Source organism: Marmota monax, unplaced genomic scaffold (assembly GCF_021218885.2).
Source record: "Marmota monax isolate L192 unplaced genomic scaffold, Marmota_monax_Labrador192_F-V1.1 WCK01_AAM20220418_F8-fsc00012, whole genome shotgun sequence".
In the NCBI taxonomy this organism is placed as follows: domain Eukaryota; kingdom Metazoa; phylum Chordata; class Mammalia; order Rodentia; family Sciuridae; genus Marmota; species Marmota monax.
The window spans coordinates 14,267,394-14,286,470 of record NW_026695227.1 but is presented as its reverse complement, the minus strand read 5'-3'; the positions used below and the strand labels follow the sequence as shown (position 1 = coordinate 14,286,470).

The window sequence follows — 19,077 nt, the reverse complement described above, 5'->3', positions numbered from 1 at the left end:
CTTTGGGGGGATACTATTCAACCCACTACTGATGATAAAAAGGTTTGCAGGATCAGCAATAAGCCACTGGCCAATCCCTAGGAAATATAAATAGAGATTGTTGCTAAGTATCATCCTATGATAAAAAAGACAAAAGGCCTTAAAAATGAACTACCGTAAGAAATGTAAGCATTGTTTTAAAATTAAATTGGAGACCATACCAATATTTAATCATCCATCTTTATTGATAAAATAGTCTCCTATGCAGTATATACTCTCAGACACAAATTTGAAGTTCTTAAAAAAAAGGCGGGGGTAGGGGATGGAAAACTGTCATTAAAAACAAAGTCTTTCAAACACCCAAGACCTTAAAATCATATTCAAGCAAGAACACCAAGAATAAATTAACTCATCTGTTTATAAAAATATTTATCAAGTAATGTTTATAATTACAGCTGCCTAATGAATTGCCTTAGAATCTCAACTGTGTAGCTTATTTAATTTTTACTTGGGATAAAAACTATTTGAATGTGCCACTGAATTAAGGTCTGCTTTCTGAAAAAAATAGAAAAGTTTAAAAATAAAAGACTGTCATTTATAAAGTATCAGTTAAGGCCTCTGAATGAAAAAAGAAATTTAATGTTTTGGGCCATTATTAACCCTTTTCTAATCAGTAAGCCCCATCTACCCTTCTCTCCCCAAACTTAATGTAGAAAATTTCTAAAGTGAAAAGTAGTTTTGAGTTTTATCAATATATGAAATTATACTTAAAAATTGTCATGACATAATATTTAACAAATTATATACTCATAAGTAGAATTTTCTATGTGTTAATTTTAATGTGTGATAAAATGAGTATATTTAATAATATTTGATACTCATTCTTTTATTCTATATGATCACTACAAAATAAAGAAAAATTTAGGTTTCAATTGGTGTCAAAGTTTCTGTATCTTTTTGCTTTAAAAAAGAAATCTACTTACTGTTTGACATGTTTTAATAAAACCAATACTTGTAAATCCATAGATTTCCAACCCCCTGTAGTAATGAAAAGTTATTCAAACCAAACCAAAAAAACCTTAAGGGAATGAGGCAGATGGAGCTTAAAAAATATATATATATTTTTTAATATTTGAGTCTACTTTTTCTGTATCTTAATTACTTAAAAAAGGGTTGGGTAAACCATAATTTTGAATTTACTTTGAAATTACCATACCTATTTTACTACATGAAACATTTCAACTTTGTTAAGTAAATGAAATATATGAGGTCCTTAAATACCAAACAGAAAAGAGAAAAATTGTTTTTATTGTTGACTAAAAACCAAAACTTATTCTTTCAGAGGAGTAGTTTAACCTACTAAATATGTTTATTTATAAGATCTTCTTAGAAAGTAATGTTCCTTATCTTTCATTCCTGAAATATTTCATATTCTTTAGCAAGTTATGGACAATTGTTAGCTAAGTATCATTTATGTGGTAAATTAGCTATAATTAAATTTCCTCTTTTATTTGTGGTACATGTAAAACATTACTGCAACCTTTAAACCTGAATTTTCTTTGACAAAAAAATTTTAAATTAATGGGAAAGGAGACAGGCAATCACTAAAGCTGAAGTCTTATGGTACATAACCTATTTGTTAACTCTGACACCAAACAGGAAGGATTAAACTGAGTATAAGGATCTTCCATTCACAAAACCATGGCAAAATATCGTAAATTAGGATAATTCTATGAATTCCCAAACAATTACTGGGAAAAGTCAAGTGTATCTAAGTATATCATTTAGAAAGCCAATAGCACTGCTGAAAGCTCTTGATATTTTCAGCCATCACTGTGAAAACCCTTTGTTTGTTCACCAATTAACAATGGCTCAGTTTCCATTTCAATTATGTTTTGGAATAAAGTTTATGACCAACTATACATTTTTTTTTTTTTTTTTTTGGCTAACACTTAGCCAGTGCACTGTACAAACCATAGAGGAAAAAAAAAAGGGTTGATTGAATTTGAGTTTTCTCTTCATTCATTCATTTATAGGCCAGTCTTTGTGATAGTTTAGAGTCATATACAAAGTTCCCAGACTTGGAACCCTTTCAGCTCTTCCTCAGACTCAGGTCACTGTTGGTTACTAATGCTGACAAAGATGTGCTTTCTGATGCATCATCCTTCCTAAGGTTCAAAAATGATTCTCGAGTTATTTGAAGGATCTCTCTCAGGCCCTTGTTTTCTTGCTAGAAGGAGGCAAGCCAAAAAAAAAAAAAAATATATATATATATTCTGTAACTGGCATAAATGTAGTTACATATAGTTGACAAGCTGAACCCAAACAATTTTTCTTTTAAAAAAGTGAACTATGTTCACCCTCTCCCACCACTGCAAAGTCTTATATATACACAGATGTAACTGAGATTAAAAACTCAAACTGCCTTATAATCATACTAAAGATGAAGAAAATAGCATCTGGATCTAGATATAAATTCATAAAGGTAGTGAATAATACCCTCTGACTACACCCTCGCAGTACATTAGTACTTTTATTACTTTCCATGATAGTATGGAATGTAGGACAAGCCATCTAGTTTGTTTCCCTTACACAGAAATTTGAGAGCAGCCGGGTTGAGTAGATGATATTTCTCAAAAGGAAATTAAGTAACCATATTTGACACTGTAAAAAACTTTGCCTTAGGGTGGGGGTTGGGTTGTGGCTCAGCGGTAGAGCACTCCCCTAGCATATTTGAGGTCCTGGGTTCGATCCTCAGCACCACATAAAAATAGGTAAATAAAATAAAGGTGTTGTGTGCAAATACCAAAACACAAAAAAATTTTGCCTCCCCCAACTCTAGAATTACTGTTAAGAAATTTTCAGATAGTTAAAAATAATCTTTTATAATTTATCATATATTATTGTGGCTACTTTTGCATTACATGGCAAAGTTGAGCAGGTGCAAACTGTTTAGTTTGAGAAGTATAGAAAATTTATTTGCTGGTTCACTATTGGAAAAGTCTGCCCGTTCCTGTAACACAAACGGGAGAATACATGTTTAAGAGTAAGAAGTCAATTTTTTCCCGATAATGACTTCAAAGTCTATTCCAATTATTAATTGTATACAAAATAAAAGATGGATCGAGACAAAGACTTTTAGAGTCCTTGGAAAATAAGAGTACACAAAAAATATATGTGGATTAATGAACCCTTTCCCTGTACTATCTTGATAGAATGAACAAATTTATAAAAATTACTAAATTAAATAAGTACCTTCATTTAGTAAGAAAAGGAATATAACTTTCTCCACTACTGGTATAAGTTCCTAATGATCCTAGATTCTTGCATTACTGTATAGTCTTACATCATATATTCATATAACCAGCATCCAGATTAAGAAAAGAACATTACCAAGTATTCCAGAAAAGTATATGTACATTTTTAAATGGGATTCTGGAATGTCTTTTTTAAAAAATATTTTTAGTTATAGATGAACACAATGCCTTTTATTTTTTTCTTTTTTATGTGGTGTGGAGAATCAAACCCAGTGCCTTACATGTGCTAGGCCAGCACTCTACCACTGAGCCACAACTCCAGCCCCTCTGGCATGTCTTTTTATGGACAGTTTTCACCTACATTTGCAATTTAAAACTTACTTCAAGTTGAAATATTCGTTCCTGCTCCTTGCAACCCTGTTGCTCGTCGATTTCAATGGCTTTCCTCATCACTGCTGCCATTTCAGTTATCTGGTCAACATGTGCTTGTAACTCCTGAAAAAAAGGCATACGAGTTGGTAATCAGTGAAATACTTTATTTTTCAAATTATTTTTAGTTTTGGATCCTTTTAATAAAATCTGCACTGTCATTTAATATGAATGTAATATTCTTGTATTGCCATTTAATGTAAATGTAGTAGTTAGATCACAACAAAGATGATTAACAATGAATGTGTTTTTGAAATCAGATTTCTATTAGGATTAGAATTAAGGATAAGCAGCAAGATATAATTAAACCCAGTACCAAGAAATTTACTTGTTTCATATTCCTCTAACCACAGGAATCAGCAACTTTTTCTTTTTCACACCTATATATACAACGGGTCAAACTAATTGTGAAGAAAAAATTGTTGACACACTGGTCTTCAATTTTTCATGATTCACAAATCTTTTCAATATTATCCATGCCTATAAATTGATCCTCTTTGAAAGCAAGAACTGTATCCTGTTTATATTTGCCTATTTAGTGTTTTCTATATAATATTGAGAACTTAATAGACTTAAATGGCCTTTGCCAACCATTGAAAATATAATTTCAGCATAATACAGACATCCACATTTGTTAGGTGCATAAATGAGGTCCCACTCGAGAATTCCTTATTTTTTTGCAAATCTCTGATGTGCCAGGTACTGTACCAGGCACCAGGAATATCAAGCCTGCTAAGACTATTTCCTGACCTGCAGGAGCTCAGAGTCAAGTGAAGCAAATACCATTCAAAATCAATAGAAATGTGAGAAAAATCACTATCATTATCAGTTTCTATCGACCATTATTCATTGGCAATGGAGGTTATTATATATCAAGGCCAAGCTTAAATATAAAATGAATAACTTTCCAAATAAACATCAAGTCTCAAATAGTTGTATATATTTTGATTGTAAACAGGATTTGAACAAGACCTCAAAAAAACCCCACAAAACAAACTGGATGAAATGACAGGGAAAAAAGAATGGATCTATCTTTAGCAAACCACATTAAAAAATATACAGTTTATATATGTATACATATTTGTGTGTATAAAATATACATATATATTTTGTAGGGCTGATTGAACCCACGACCTTACTCCATGGTAGGCAAGTGCTCTACCACTTAGCTACATTCCCCACCTCATTTAATAATCTAATAAAAATGCATTTCTTTTTTTTTTTTTTTTTGGTGTTGGGGCCTTGCACATGCTAAGACATGTTCTACCATTGATCTATACCCCCTCCTACCTCTCCTTGTATTATTCCAATGATGACATCTATATAATGTTGAGTACTTAAGAAGGCACAATAAAAAACTAATCTGCACTGTCCAGCACAGTGCTATTAAAATTAAATACATATAATTATTAATTCCTGCACTGACATTTCCAAGTGCTCAACAGCCACACATATATTTAGCGTACATTTCTTATTTGCTTCCACATTAGTATAAAGAACATTTCCATCATTTCAGAAAGTTCTACTGGGCAATTTTGGATTAGATTATAGTAACAAAAAGGATCAAGACACATACTTGCCATACTCTGCAACAGTTAAAAAAAAATCATTAAAAGCTGGGCATGGTTGGCTCATGCCTGTAATCCCAGCAGCACAGAGGCTGAGGCAAGAGGATCTTGAGTTCAAAATCAGCCTCAGCAAAAGCAAGGTGCTAACAAGCAACTCAGTGAGACCTTGTCTCTAAATAAAATACAAAAAATAGGGCTGGGATGTGGCTCAGTAGTTCAGTACCCCTCAGTTTAATCCCTGGTACCAAAAAATAAAAAATAAACTTCCTCCCACTTGTAAAGGGAACATAATGTTTAAAAGCAAGTAAATACAGATAACTGCAACAGCAAAATGAGTAATGAACATAAGTTTTGAATAACAATAGCATTCTCAATTAAGTCTTTTTAAACTGGAAGAAAATAGATATTTACTTTCTTTTTCAGGAAAAAGTCTCTTCTAACAAGATCACCACAAAAACAAAACAAAACAAAAAAAACCAAACTTTAAATGATAGTATTTTTACAGGCCCAATTAATGGTTCACTTGTTAACTATAAAATCTTTTGTGAGGAATCAGTTTTCAATAGGTGTAAAAGACAAGACTGGTTCAAAACTGCCTTGAAGGCAAAAGTGTTAGCAACATAATTATTAAACTGTTTTGAAATGACTTTTTTTGAGAGGGTGGGTGGGGGAGGCACTGAGGGTTGAAACCAGGGGTGCCTTACCACTGAGCTATATCCCCAGTCTTTTATATTTTTTGAGACAGGGTCTCACTAAGTTACTGAGGAGCCTGCTAAAATTGCTGAAGCTGATCTTGAACTTGTGATCCTTTTGCTTCAACCTCTAGAGTTGCTGGGATTATAGGAGTGTACCTAATGCTTTTCATTTTTAACTTTGTCTAGGCTTATTTTTACTTTACTAAGAAGATAAAAGAATGGCTACAAGTTTTTTAAAAAGAGACGACACATGGAAAGAGCACTACTAAATTATATAAACAAAAGGCATTTTTGTCTTATTTGTGAACTGTAAAGGACTACAAACTATCAAAAACCTAAATTAAAACATTTCCTTTTTGATGGATCAAGACTTTAAGAAATCAGGTTAAAATTAATGTCAAGAAAATATCCTTAATGTCCAGGACAAGAAAATGTCCTTGATGTAACTGTTTTGTTGTAACAAAAACTGCAGCAACAAAGCTAATAAGAGAAAATAAATGCAAAACTGGGCTAAATATCATTTGAAATCTGTAGTCTGTGTATGATACAATACACAAGAGAATTAGTGACTGTGTATGATACAATATATAGAGAATTAATGACAAATTTTTAAAGTTTCTACACTAAACAGCATAACTACCAAAAGCACAGCATTTTATTTTTAGTTGATTTCATTTATTTGCTGATCTATTCTGGGAGGGAAATTCAAAGTAAAAGAACTTTTTAAATGGACCCCCTTTCCATCCACACCCCAAAATTGACTGTTTTATTTAGTGTACATTCTGATTTGCTTCCAAGTGCCTCCTCTCCAGTCCATGTTGAGGTGCTTCAAGGACGTGTCGAGATGCATCAAGGAAGAATCCTTCGGAGTTGTTACGATGTACCATGTCAATCTGTAGTACAGAGTCATTATAATGTTAATACGGACATTATCCGTACTTTAAAAACTGAATGAGTGTTAGTTCATGCGTGTTAGCCAACTGTTCAAAATGTTTGTTTTTTTAAGATTTCCAAAAAGGTATGTTAAATAAAAATAATTATTTGGATGAAAATAAATTCTCAAACTTTCTACAGATTTTTAAGTGTGCACTCACAAACTTCTGTAGTATTTCAAAAGGGTCTTCTACTCCAAAATGTTGCTATGTGTAACTTTATGTTACCCCTAACTGTCATAAAATTATTTTTGTGTTTAGATGTTATCAGGGCACTAATACTCAAACATGTCCTAGAATCCCATTGTTTTGTGCTTTTATGGTATTTCCCTAACCCACTTCTGCTTATGGAAACCCTCCCCACCTTCATAATTAATTCAAGGTTGAATTTGGATACATTTTCTCTTTACTGAACATCTTTCCAGATTTTCCTCACAAGAACTAATATTGCTTTTTAGTATTCTGGTAACAATTCCTATTTCTATCAGACCCTGCCCTATATTAATTAGGTTTGTGTCTGTATCTCCCATTACAAGCTCAAATAGTAATTTAACTTATTTGTTCATTCACATTGTTATTACGCTTAACAACTAACCCCGTGCAAGTGTTAATAAATGTTTGTTTAACTGAGTCAAGGTGTCTCCTTTTTGGGAAAAATCAAAATCACAAACATTAATATGTATTAGTTAGAATTAATAACGAGTAACTTTATAGTCATTTTATGGAAGGCAAGGATCAGCACTTAAATTCAATCCACATAATGAAAATGGATGGTTTAGAGCAATCTAGAAAATGTTTAACTTTACTAATTAGTAAAATAGCTTCAATGAATGATTAAATCTAATGTGTTTTATTTATATTTTGTGCTGGGGATTAAACCCAGGATTTCATGCTTGCTAAGCACACACAATACCACTGAACTATATCTCTATCCCCTAATGTGTTTTAGAAAACATTTGCTCTGTCATAATTGCTACCAGATGGGACTAACAAGCTGCAATATCGGATCCTAAGCATTTTTTGACATGGTATTCTCTTCCCTTTAGATTAGATCTTTAAAATTTATTTTTCAAGTTATAAAAGAGAAGGTCCTTTTAGAATATGTCAAGATTACATTCATCTTATCAATAATTTTAACTCAATTTCTCTTCATTATTTAAAAAAAAGAGTCTTAGTTATATTGTTAAATTTAAATGATTTGTAATGGTCTCATTAACAATGGATTTTTTTTTTTTTTCTAATGTTAGGGATCTAACTCAAGGCCTTGCATGGCTGGGCAAGTGCTCTATGAAGCTACATCCCCAGCCCAACTATAGATTTCATATTCAAAAGATTGTCCCTAAATAGCCAAGGATTTCCATTTGGCTAGGAGATGAATATTAGATAATATCAAGCCCAAAGTTGTTAATTTATTAATTTACTAGTTGACACAAGAAGAACCTATTAAGTTTTCTCAAAGAGTTATTTACTAGACACTTAATTCCAGAAGAATTAATAATAATTTAAAAACATAAGCACCAGATGGAAGAAATATTTTAAAGAATCTAAAATGTGTTTTCCTAATTGAGAAAGATCAAAAATGTCTTATAACAACCACTATTTCTTAATAACTAATAACAAGTATCTCACTATTATGCACTACAGATAATGGCCAGGTTATCACAACCTTTAATATTTCTATTTTACACCAGCAGCTAAAATTAAGTTTAAAATACAATGTAAATGGTGAAGAGATTAGTCTACTTATCTTCATAACAGTTGCCAGTAAATACAGAAACATACCAAAGGAAATAGACACAGGAATCCTACAAGAACAATAGGAAAAAAAACTCTAGTTTCTAACCACTTCAGTTTTGCCTCTAAAAATGATGTCAATTGGTATGCAATCCCGAGAGCAAAATTTAAATAGACTGGTACAATCTTTTCTTCTCCCCAGCCCCATAGTTTTTCATTATAATCAGGATCATTCATAGAGTAGATAAATTAGCCTCATTCAGAAAATGGTCTTCAGAAAAACAAATTTACATTTAGTTGCTTTCAAAATTTTTTTAAAATTTCAAAGCATTTCAATTTTTGTTCTCACAAAATATGTCATTATATAAATTTACTGGGAGAAATATTTCTTAAAAGTAGATAACTTACAAAACTAATTTTGAATTGAACAAACTTACCTTTATTTCCAAAACAGTGTGTGTAATATACATACATACTTGTTTAAAAGTTACTAACAAACAGTATGAGTTAGAAAAAAAAAAATCAAATAGACTATGGCACATAACAAACAAGAAGTGAGAAAAGAGAAGGCAGAAAATGTCAGTTAAAAACATGAAGTAGTCAATGTCATGTTAAGGCGGCATTACTAGATATCCCTTTTTTAATCTGAACACAACCAACTGTCCCTCTTTTCCCGTTCAAGTTACCTTTATGGAATGGATTACCTTGGAATGCTGCTCCTTTAACTTCATTATTATACCTGGATCATCTTTTTTGCTAGCCATGAGCAATCTAAACATTTGTTCTCGATACTTGCTCATTATAAGTTCCAATGCAGACTGATGTTCTTCCAGGGATGTACGTAATTCTATCAAGAATAACAGTATATTTTATTAAAATTTAGGGTAAACAAAATATTCTCTTCAATATTATATTTACCAAAATACCCAAATACCAAAATAAATAGGATATTTTAAAAAGAAAACATGATATATAAAATTCTACCCATGTAACAATAAAAGACAAATAATTTATTTAGTGGTGGGGGTTGAAACCAGGTGCACTTTACTATTGAGGTATATCCATAACTCTTTTTATTTCTAACTTTGAGACAGGGTCTTGCTAAGTTGCCAACACTGGCCTCAAACTTGCAATTCTCCTTCCTCAGCCTCCCAAGTCACTGGCATTACAGGCATGTACAACTGTACCCAGCTTTAAAACTCAGTTTTTAAGTATCAGAAAACATTTACTAAATAGCAAATAAACATCAGACAATGCTCTTGCTATATTAAGAATACCCCAAAACTATTAGAGTTTAGGGTACAGTACAGAAAACAAATATGTGGTAAGTGCAGAGCTACTCAAACACATTTAAGAGAAATCTCTGGGGAGAAATTTGTGAAAGTTTTCCAGAAGCGTGACACGGGGATGACTTTGATTTTCTTGGGTTGAAAAATTAAAGATTGGAGATTCAAGGTAAGGAGGCATTAAAATGGATGATGTGTTGAGAAACTGGTCTGAAATGGCAAGAGCAAAATATTCACAGAGAAGAGCTGTGGGAAGAAGACAGAAAAGGCCTGGAATTGACTTTGAAGTTCCTTATGTAAGGAAATAAGGATACAATGAAAGTTCTCAAGCAAAAAGTAGCATGATTAGATTTATTTTTGAGAAATCAATCTGATGCTTGTGTTAAAGACTGATGGAAGTGGAAAGACTAGAATCAAGGAGACCAGTTAGGACAGAACAGACAAAAGATTAAGAGGACAGCACCCTAACGGGGGCTAAAGCAGTGAAACTGCAGAGAATGAAACTGAGTCATTTCACAGGTAACAAAAATAATGGTGCAAACTAAGTATTGAGGATGAGATTCTAAGACCAAGAAAAGAAGTTCTCTGGGTGTGGGGGTGTACACCTGTCATACCAAGTGACTCAGGAGGCTGAGGCAGGAGGATCCCAAGTTTGAGGCCAGCCTCAGCAACTTAAGACCCTGTTTCAAAATAATAAAAAGAACTGGGGATGTGGCTCAGTATAAAATGCCCCAGTTCAAACCCCAGTACCAAAAAAAAAAAAAAAGAAGAAGAAGAAAAGAAGCCATTCATCTACAGCGATAATATGTCTTACCTTTGTTCTCTTGTTGCAATTCTCTGATTTGTCTGTTTTCTTGCTGGATTCCCATAACTAATGTAGACCGTGGCCGATGTCTTGCGACTTCATTAAGTTCTTGAATTTCTTCCTGATACTAATGAAATGATTAAAAAAGAATATGTCTGGAGAAAGTATTTGGAAACATATCTGATGTGTTAATAAGTATAAATAAATAAACAGATCCTTCAAAAGTTAAACATACAAGATATTATATAATTCATTCATCCCACTCCTAGGTATATACCCCAGGGCACGGAAACCCTACATCCATGCCAAACCTTGTATACAAATATTCATAACACCATTTTGTGTAAGAGCCCCCAAATTCAAATGTCTATCAACTGATGAATGGATAAACCACAATGTGTTGCATCCTCACAATGCAATATTATTGGGCAATAAACAGGAATGAAGTACTGATTCCATGCTGTGACAGGAATTGTAAAAACTCTGTAAAGAGCCAATCACAGCTAGGTGTGGTGGCAAGTGTCTGTAATCCCAGTGGTTCAGGAGGCTGAGGCAGGAGGATCTTGAGTTCAAAGCCAGCCTCAGCAACTTAGGGAGGCTCTAAGCAACTTAGCAAGATCCTATCTCTAAACAAAATAATTAAAAAGGGCTGGGAATGTAGGCTCAGTGGTTAAGTGCCCCTGGGTTCAATCTCCGGTACCAGGGGAAAATAAAAGAAGCAGCCAATCACAATAAGCCACATATTATATCATCTTATCTAGTACAGGCAAATCACAGATGAAAAGATTCGTGCTTACTAGTGGGGAGGGGAAGGAAAAGCTAGGGAAATACTGCTAATGGGTCTACAGTTTTAGGGTGATGAAAATGGTCTGTAATTAGTGATTATGGTTGCACAACCTATGAATATACTGAAATCCAATGAACTGTATTATTTAAAAGGGTGGAATTTTATGGTATATAAATTATCTTAAAAGAACATGTTCGGAAGAAATGCAAAATAATTTGCATTAAAAAAATAATTGGCGCACACCTGTACTCCAAGCAGCTCAGGAGGCTGAGACAGGAGGATGTTAAGTTCAAAGCCAGCCTCAGCAATGGTGAGGAACTAAGCAACTCAGTAAGACCCTGTCTATAAATAAAATACAAAAAATAGGACTGGGATGTGGCTCAGTGGTCCAGTGCCCCTGAGTTCAATCTTCAGTATCCCACCCCCCAAAAGTAAGAATGTAACTTCAAAATTGCAATCATTTACTTTCAAGACATTATGAGACACCTAGTAATGGATTCATAACAACATTCCTGATTCTTAACTTCAAATGTCAAATTCCTTTTTTAAAAACAAGTTAATACCAGGCATATGTTCACTGGAGTGCCAGAGTTAAACCGCACATTATGGAGGCAGGTAATCTGTTTAGGGCAACATGACTGCAAAACAGAATAAGTAAACTTGCTTTACTATTTTTCATAGCTTTGTTAAGAGCATTACCTCAGGTTGTTTCCTTTTACAGAATGGGTGAGTTTCATAAAAGTTGGCTGTGAATATACATTTTCCCCTCTAATTTCTATCACAATACATGAGATTGTATAATTTTCTTAATAATTAAAAATTTTTATCAGAGGAGGGTTTAAAATGGTAGCTAGACTCTATAGTTCACTGAAAGATACTGTTATACATGGTAAAAAATCAAGTTATGAAAACCTTTTAATTTCTTTTTAGTTGAGAGCATTAAATGAAAAACAAGATAGAAAGTACTAATGTGTTACTGCATAGGCTGTAAACCAGATATTTCTTTGCATCACTTTAGAAAATATTTGGTTGTTAAATAGCATTTTATAAGAAAACTACATAAACACATCTGTCTTACATAAGACAAAGCAAAATGTATGTCAACATTAGTAAAAGGTATTATCTGGTCTTTGTCAAATTTATCTAGACCTAATAAATTCATTTGAGGTCTAAACTCAAATGTGCATCTCTATCAGAAAAGTAATCAAATCTACAGGTTTTTTTTTTTTTTTTTTGCAGTAGGAATTGAACAAAGGGCACTTTACAAATGAGTCACATGCCCAGTCCTTTTAATTTTCTGTTTCAGGACAGGGTTTCACTAAGTTGCTTGGGGCCTTGCCAAGTTGCTGAGGCTGGCTTTGAATTTGTGATACTCCTGCTTCAGCCTCCCAAGTTCCTGGGATTACAGTGCTCAGCAAATCTATAGGTTTTAGAACACACATACATACATACATGTATGCCATCTAAACACGACAAATATATCCTCATTTAAAGCAGACTAAACATACAAGTGAAGCTACTTCAAAATTTAGGGAACATTAAAAGCAGTAGCTATGATTCAAGCAATACATAAATGTCAATGACTGCTTCTGTTAAATGGTATCAAGGAAAAATCAAACCTGCTTCATTGCTTCTACTCGCTTGTTGAGAGCTGTGGTTTGCTCAATCAGAGATTCTGCTGCATCGTCATGATCTCTCAATCTTTCAACAAGGGCTTTAGCATCAGCAAGTGCCTTCTCAATTGTGCAACTCATTTCTAAAAGAATATCTATAATTAAAATTAAAATTGAGACTCAAAACAAAGTCTGCATATCACCTTGTTTTAGCTTCACATATACAAAATTACACTTCTAAAGCTTCATTTAAGTTTGTTCATTGGGAGAAAAAAGAATCTAAGAACACCTTGTGATTTCGCTTGTTAGAAATGATATAAGCTTGAAGTTTAAATAGAGTGTAAAGAACGCTGCTTAGCCTCTACTTAGTCAGGTGATCTGAGACACTCCTTAAAAACACATATTACTAACTAGACAAAATTGCTTCTATGTGTCAATGCTATTCAAAGTCTCAATCTTCTCTTGGGTATGCTTCTTATATAAAATCACATTATAATCCTAACTCTTGTATTTTCCTTATTATATGGTGAAAAGAAAAAAAAGTTTTGATTTGAATAACACTGGCTCTTATGGGAAACTTTTGGTATATATAAGGGAAATTTAATGGGAATTTCAAGATGGCTATTAGAGGTACCCAGCACTCACCTCCCCCTCAACAATGAAACAAATAGGTATATAGTTGAATTCACAAGTGAGTGACCATGGGAGAACACTGGAAAGCAGGGAGCGAGATACTGTAACCTTGTAAATTCTTATAAACCTGGGAGAAGAATACAGTAAGAGAAACAAAATAGCCCAGCACTTGCCACCGGACCCTACAACTGGGATAGGGAAAGGGTAAAAAAAAGTTCCATTTGCAGGGTAAGGGTAAAAAACAGTCTCACAAAATAATCAGTGTGGATACTGGTAACCCTAGCTTTTGCAAAGTTTCACTATGCCCACTGGCTTGCTGCCCTACCTAGGTAAGTTACCTGAAATCTATCTAACAGACCTGCTTTGAAAAGGATTTAATATCACCTTCCAGAGAATATATAGGGTGCAGTTCAGGAGCCATGTTGAGAAGAGACCTACTGTCTGACTTTGGGCTGCTTTAAGGATTAGAAACCCCAATATATTCACATTTCTGGAACTTCGACATTCCACTGCACTGGCTTAGCAGGTAGCTGCCTCAGGAACCAAACATGGCTCAGCAGATGAATGATTCAAACCTGCTGTGTGTCCTACACTGTCATAAACAGGGTTTGTGACATGAGAACAGAAGGCAATACCCTCAAGAACTGGGAGACTGGGGATGATGCCCTTAGAAACCAGGGGCATGATCATTAAGTAGCATGGGGGTTCACTCTAGTGCTTGAAATGAAGGGACCCCTCACCCCTTCACCCAAACAGGCTCCTGTCATTAACAGGGCAGGGAAAAAACTCCATGGGTCCCACTGCTGCTTTGCCTATGGAGGACTGCTGGGATAGCTTTGAGCAATGCTGGAGATCTAATTGCTGAGGGACCTGCAGTCTAAGGGGGGTGGGGGGGGGGAGAACCTTGCCTGATGCCTGGAGCATTCTTCTCTTGCTCATGCACTTCCACTGAAAGGAATATTGCTTGGCTGCAGATGTGATTCACTCTTGCTGGTTCTATGGAGGGCATTACATCTAAAGCAATTCTAGAATAAAAGCCCCCCAACCCCACTGCCCTGACCCTGAGTGTGCATAGCCAAGACAGGCCCCAGGATGAATTTTGCCTTGACTTTGTTCTGCTCCATCCCAGACAGGACAGAAGTGAGGGTGGAGGGTCTTGCTACTACTATCCTGTCACCAAGTGCCTGCAGTTAGGGGTTGGTCTGAGGTCCCACACTTGGGTGGACATGCCTACAGTAGCAGAAAGGAACACCACAACCATGCAGTTCTACTCCTGGCTGCCTACCCCCACACCTTGCCTGTCATGCATTGCTTAATGGACTGCATGTGAGTGCCACAGAAGAGGTGCTCTGATTCTTACCCTGGCCTCTCCTTGTGAAGCACCTGGGCCCCTCACCATTACTGGTACAGCTAGTGCTAGAGACCCTTACAGATAACAGAACCAGCATCAATAGTACTGAGGAAGCCCAACACCTGATATGGCCATAGACTCATTCTAAAGGAATTCTTCAGATAAAAGCAATATGATATCAGAAAGAAAAAACATCAGGAATGAAGAAAAAGGAACAGAAATTATAAATAACAGTAAATAGTCTCTTTAGTTCTTTAAAATGTTTGGTGTTTAGAAATAAGAATTCCAACTTTTGTCTGATGGAATTTTTAGCATATACAGAGGTAATATAGAATGCAACTATAACTACAACATAAGGAGAGAGGGGCAACAAAGAGGCCCATATTGTGATAAGGTTTCTAATATTTTACTTGAGGAAGAAGACCTATATGCTATCTAAATAAAACTCACTTAAAATATAATATAGATACATTAAAAGTAAAAGGATAGAAAAAGGATGCACTATACAAATACTAATCAAAAGAAAGCCAGATACCAAAAAGTACATGAAAACATGCTCAACATAATGCAATTAAAAAACTACACCAAGGGCTGGGGCTGTAGCTCAGTGGCAGAGCACTTGCTCAGCCTGTATGAAGCATTGGGTTCGATCCTTAGCCCCACATAAAAATAAAAAAAATAAGGCATTCTGTCCATCTACACCTACAAAAGAATTAAAAAAAAAAAAAAAAAGAAAGAAAAGAAACTACAACAAGCAGGGCACAGTGGTGCACGCTTGTAATGCCAGTGACTAGGGAGGCTGAAGCAGAAGGATCACAAGTTTGAGGCTAGCCTCAGCAAGTAAACGAGATCCCAACCAATGTAGCAAAAACTTGCCTCACAATAAAAGGGCTAGGGATGTAGCTCACTGGCCAACTGCCCCTGAGTTCAATCCCCAGTACCAAAACCACAAAAAACAAAACTAAAAAGACTACAATGAGATACATCTATTAAGGGTGGCTATCACAAAAAAGACATTAAAAAATTTAAGTGTTGGCTAGGATATGGAGAATTTGCAATTTGCATAAAGTACCCATGGAATGTAAAAATGGTATAGCCACTATGAAAAATATGCTGGTAGTTCTTCAAGATGTCAAACACATGATTCCATTCTAGATATACACTTAGAAAATGAAAAAAAAAATTCAAGCAAAATATTATGCATAGCAACATTATTCATAATGGCCCAAAATTAGAATTAACCCAGTCTGTCAAATGAAAAAATGAATAAATAAAAAGATGTCCTGAAACAAGGAACATGAATGATAATTATTATGCTTAGTGATAGGAACCAGTCACAAGTGACCACATATTATGATTTAGATGTCCAGTAGAGGAAAATCCATAGAAACTGAAATTAATTTAGTGAATGCCTAGTGCTGGAGTATAGCAGGGGGTAGGGTATGGTTGGGAAAAGTTAAGGGGAATAGGAAATAATTGTTAATGGCATATGGTTTCTTTTTAGAGTGATAAAATATTCTAAAATTGATTTTGTTGACAGTTATATGACTGTGAATATACTAAAACCCATTCAATCGTACACTTTAAATAGGTAAATAGTATATTGTATGTCTTGATAAAGGCGTTTTTTTTTTTTTTTTTAAGAGCTGGAGTAAAGACACTTTAGGGAAAAGAAAACGATCAGGGACAAAGAAGCATTACATAATGATAAAAGGGCCAGTTCACCAAGAAGACAAGAATCCTAATGTAACACGCACGCAAGAATACGTAAAGCAAAACCTGAAAGTATTGAAAGGATAAATAGACATATTCACACTTACTACTAAAAACGTCAATGCTCCTTTCTCAGGAATTGACAGATCTTGTATGCAGAAAATCAGGAAGGATACAGAGGAAATGAACATCATCATCTAAGTGGATTGAACTGATTTTATGAAACACTACTACCAACAATGGTAGAATACGATAGTTCTCTTTATCCATGGTTTTACTTTCTATGATTTTAGTTACCCATGACCAATTGTGGATCAAAAATACTAACTGAAAAAAATCCAGAAATAAACAATCATAAATTTTAAATTGTAAGCCATTCTGAACAGTGTTATGAAATCTTTATTTATTCCGGCTTAATACATGAATCATCCCTTTGTCCAATCATGCTGGCTATATTCCATGCCTGTTAGTCACTTACTAGTTATCACAGTAGCAGTACCAGTGTTCAAGTAACCTTTATTTTACTTAATCATGGCCTCAATGTACAAGAGTAGTGATGCCGGCAATTTGGACATGCCAAAGAAACCATAAGTGCTTCCTTTAAGTGAAAAATTCTCATAAGGACAGGGAAAAAAAAACCCACAAAACTATATACCAAGGTTCCTAAGATCTGTCTGAAACTGTGAAGAAAAAATAAATTTGTGCTGGTTTTGCTGTCACAACCCAAGCTACAAAAGCTGCAGCCACAGCATGTGATTATGTGATTAGTAATTAGTTAAGATGAAAAAGAGAGTTGGGGCTGTAGATCAGTGATAAGAGTGCATGCTCTGCCTCTGCAAAGCCCTGGGTTCCAGTCCCCAGAACCAAAAAGATAAAAGTGTTGAAGACTGTTTTTCAATCTGAGTACAAAAGAAGGTGGGGCAGGGCATTAAATTTGTAGGTGGACCACATGAACAGAAAAACACATCCGGATTGGTGGTAATATTTTGTGTTAGAAAGTATTCAGCCTATATGAAGACTTCAGCAGGGAGCCTCTGAAATAACATAACACCAAGCCATTTACTGCAAATAAAGGATGGTTACACAGACTCAGGAATAGGTTTGGACTGAAATTACTACAAAGGCTGTGTCTGCTGATGAGGAAGCTGCTGCTGAATTTCCAGCAGTGTTGAAGAGACTAAATAAAGAGAAAGGATACCATCCAATGTGAATTTTCAACTGCAATGAAACTAAGCTCATCTGCAGGAAGATGCCAGTAGAATCTGCAGTCATGGAAGGAGGACATTAGACATAGGACAGATTACTCTAGTACTATGTGGCAACACTGCAGGGCATAACATAAAGTTAGCTGTGTATAGAGTGAAGAACCCACACACACCCAAAACCAAAACCTATATTTTAAGACCATATTTATATAACTTTTATTACAGTATATTTTATAATTGTTGTATTTTATTAGTAGTATTGTTAATCTCTTTTTTATTTTCTGGAGTCAGAAGCAGAGATTTATTTAGGAAAACAAGAATTATACACTTAAAGGAAAAGAGACAGTGTACAAACTATCTCAAGAGTGAGAAGCCTATTGTTAATTTCTTACTCTGGTCTAATTTATACATTAAACTTTATCCATAGGAATGTATAAGAAAGACAGTGTTCATAGGGTTTGGTATAATTTTCAGTTTTAGGTGTCCACTCGGGATTTTGGAACATATCCCCTAAATATAAGGGGGAACTACTGTACACATTATTTTGAAGTGTACATAGGATATTCATTAGGATAGATCACAAAACAAACCTTAAAAAAATCTAAAAGAAGGGTTGGGGTTATGGCTCAGAGGTAGAGTGCTTACCTAGCATGTTTAAGGCACTGGGTTTGATCCTCAGCACCACATAAAAATAAAATAATAAAATACATATTGGGGAAAAAAATCTAAAAGAAATGCAATCATGTAAATTATATTCTGATCATAATGGAATTAAATAACATAGGTTAAAAAAAATCTCCAAACATTCTAAAATTAAACAAGACACTTCTAAATAATGTGCTAAAAAGGAAATTTCTGGAAATCAGAAATATTTTGATCTAAATAAATTTGAAACTACAAGATATCAAAAATTTTGGCATACATGTAAAACAGTACTTTGAAGGAAATTTAGAACATTAAATGCTTATATTAGAAAATCAGAAAGACCTCAAATCAATTATCTATGCCTCAACCTTCAGAAAATGGGAAAAGAACAACAAAATAAACCCAAAGTAAAAGTAGAAAGAAATAATAAAGAGCACTAAGATTA

The 19,077-nt window shown here is 34.3% G+C and overlaps 1 protein-coding gene across 15 annotated transcripts in view; it reads right to left on the bottom strand.

Moving 5' to 3' along the window:
• Positions 1-201: 201 nt before the first annotated feature.
• Positions 202-19,077, bottom strand: part of Fgfr1op2 (FGFR1 oncogene partner 2) — a 28,861-nt gene continuing 9,985 nt past the window's right edge. For 7 of the 15 annotated variants that reach the window (XM_058576301.1, XM_046435805.2, XM_046435808.2 and 4 more), the window contains 6 exons: positions 13,092-13,240; positions 10,695-10,812; positions 9,299-9,441; positions 6,708-6,821; positions 3,618-3,731; positions 202-2,209 (listed from right to left, as the gene is read on the bottom strand). In XM_058576301.1, the coding sequence (XP_058432284.1) occupies positions 2,072-2,209; positions 3,618-3,731; positions 6,708-6,821; positions 9,299-9,441; positions 10,695-10,812; positions 13,092-13,226 (762 nt within the window). In that variant the 5' untranslated portion in view covers positions 13,227-13,240 and the 3' untranslated portion in view covers positions 202-2,071. The remainder of the gene's footprint in view (positions 2,210-3,617; positions 3,732-6,707; positions 6,822-9,298; positions 9,442-10,694; positions 10,813-13,091; positions 13,241-19,077) is intronic. The other 8 variants (XM_058576302.1, XM_046435807.2, XM_046435811.2 and 5 more) reach the window with 3 other exon arrangements.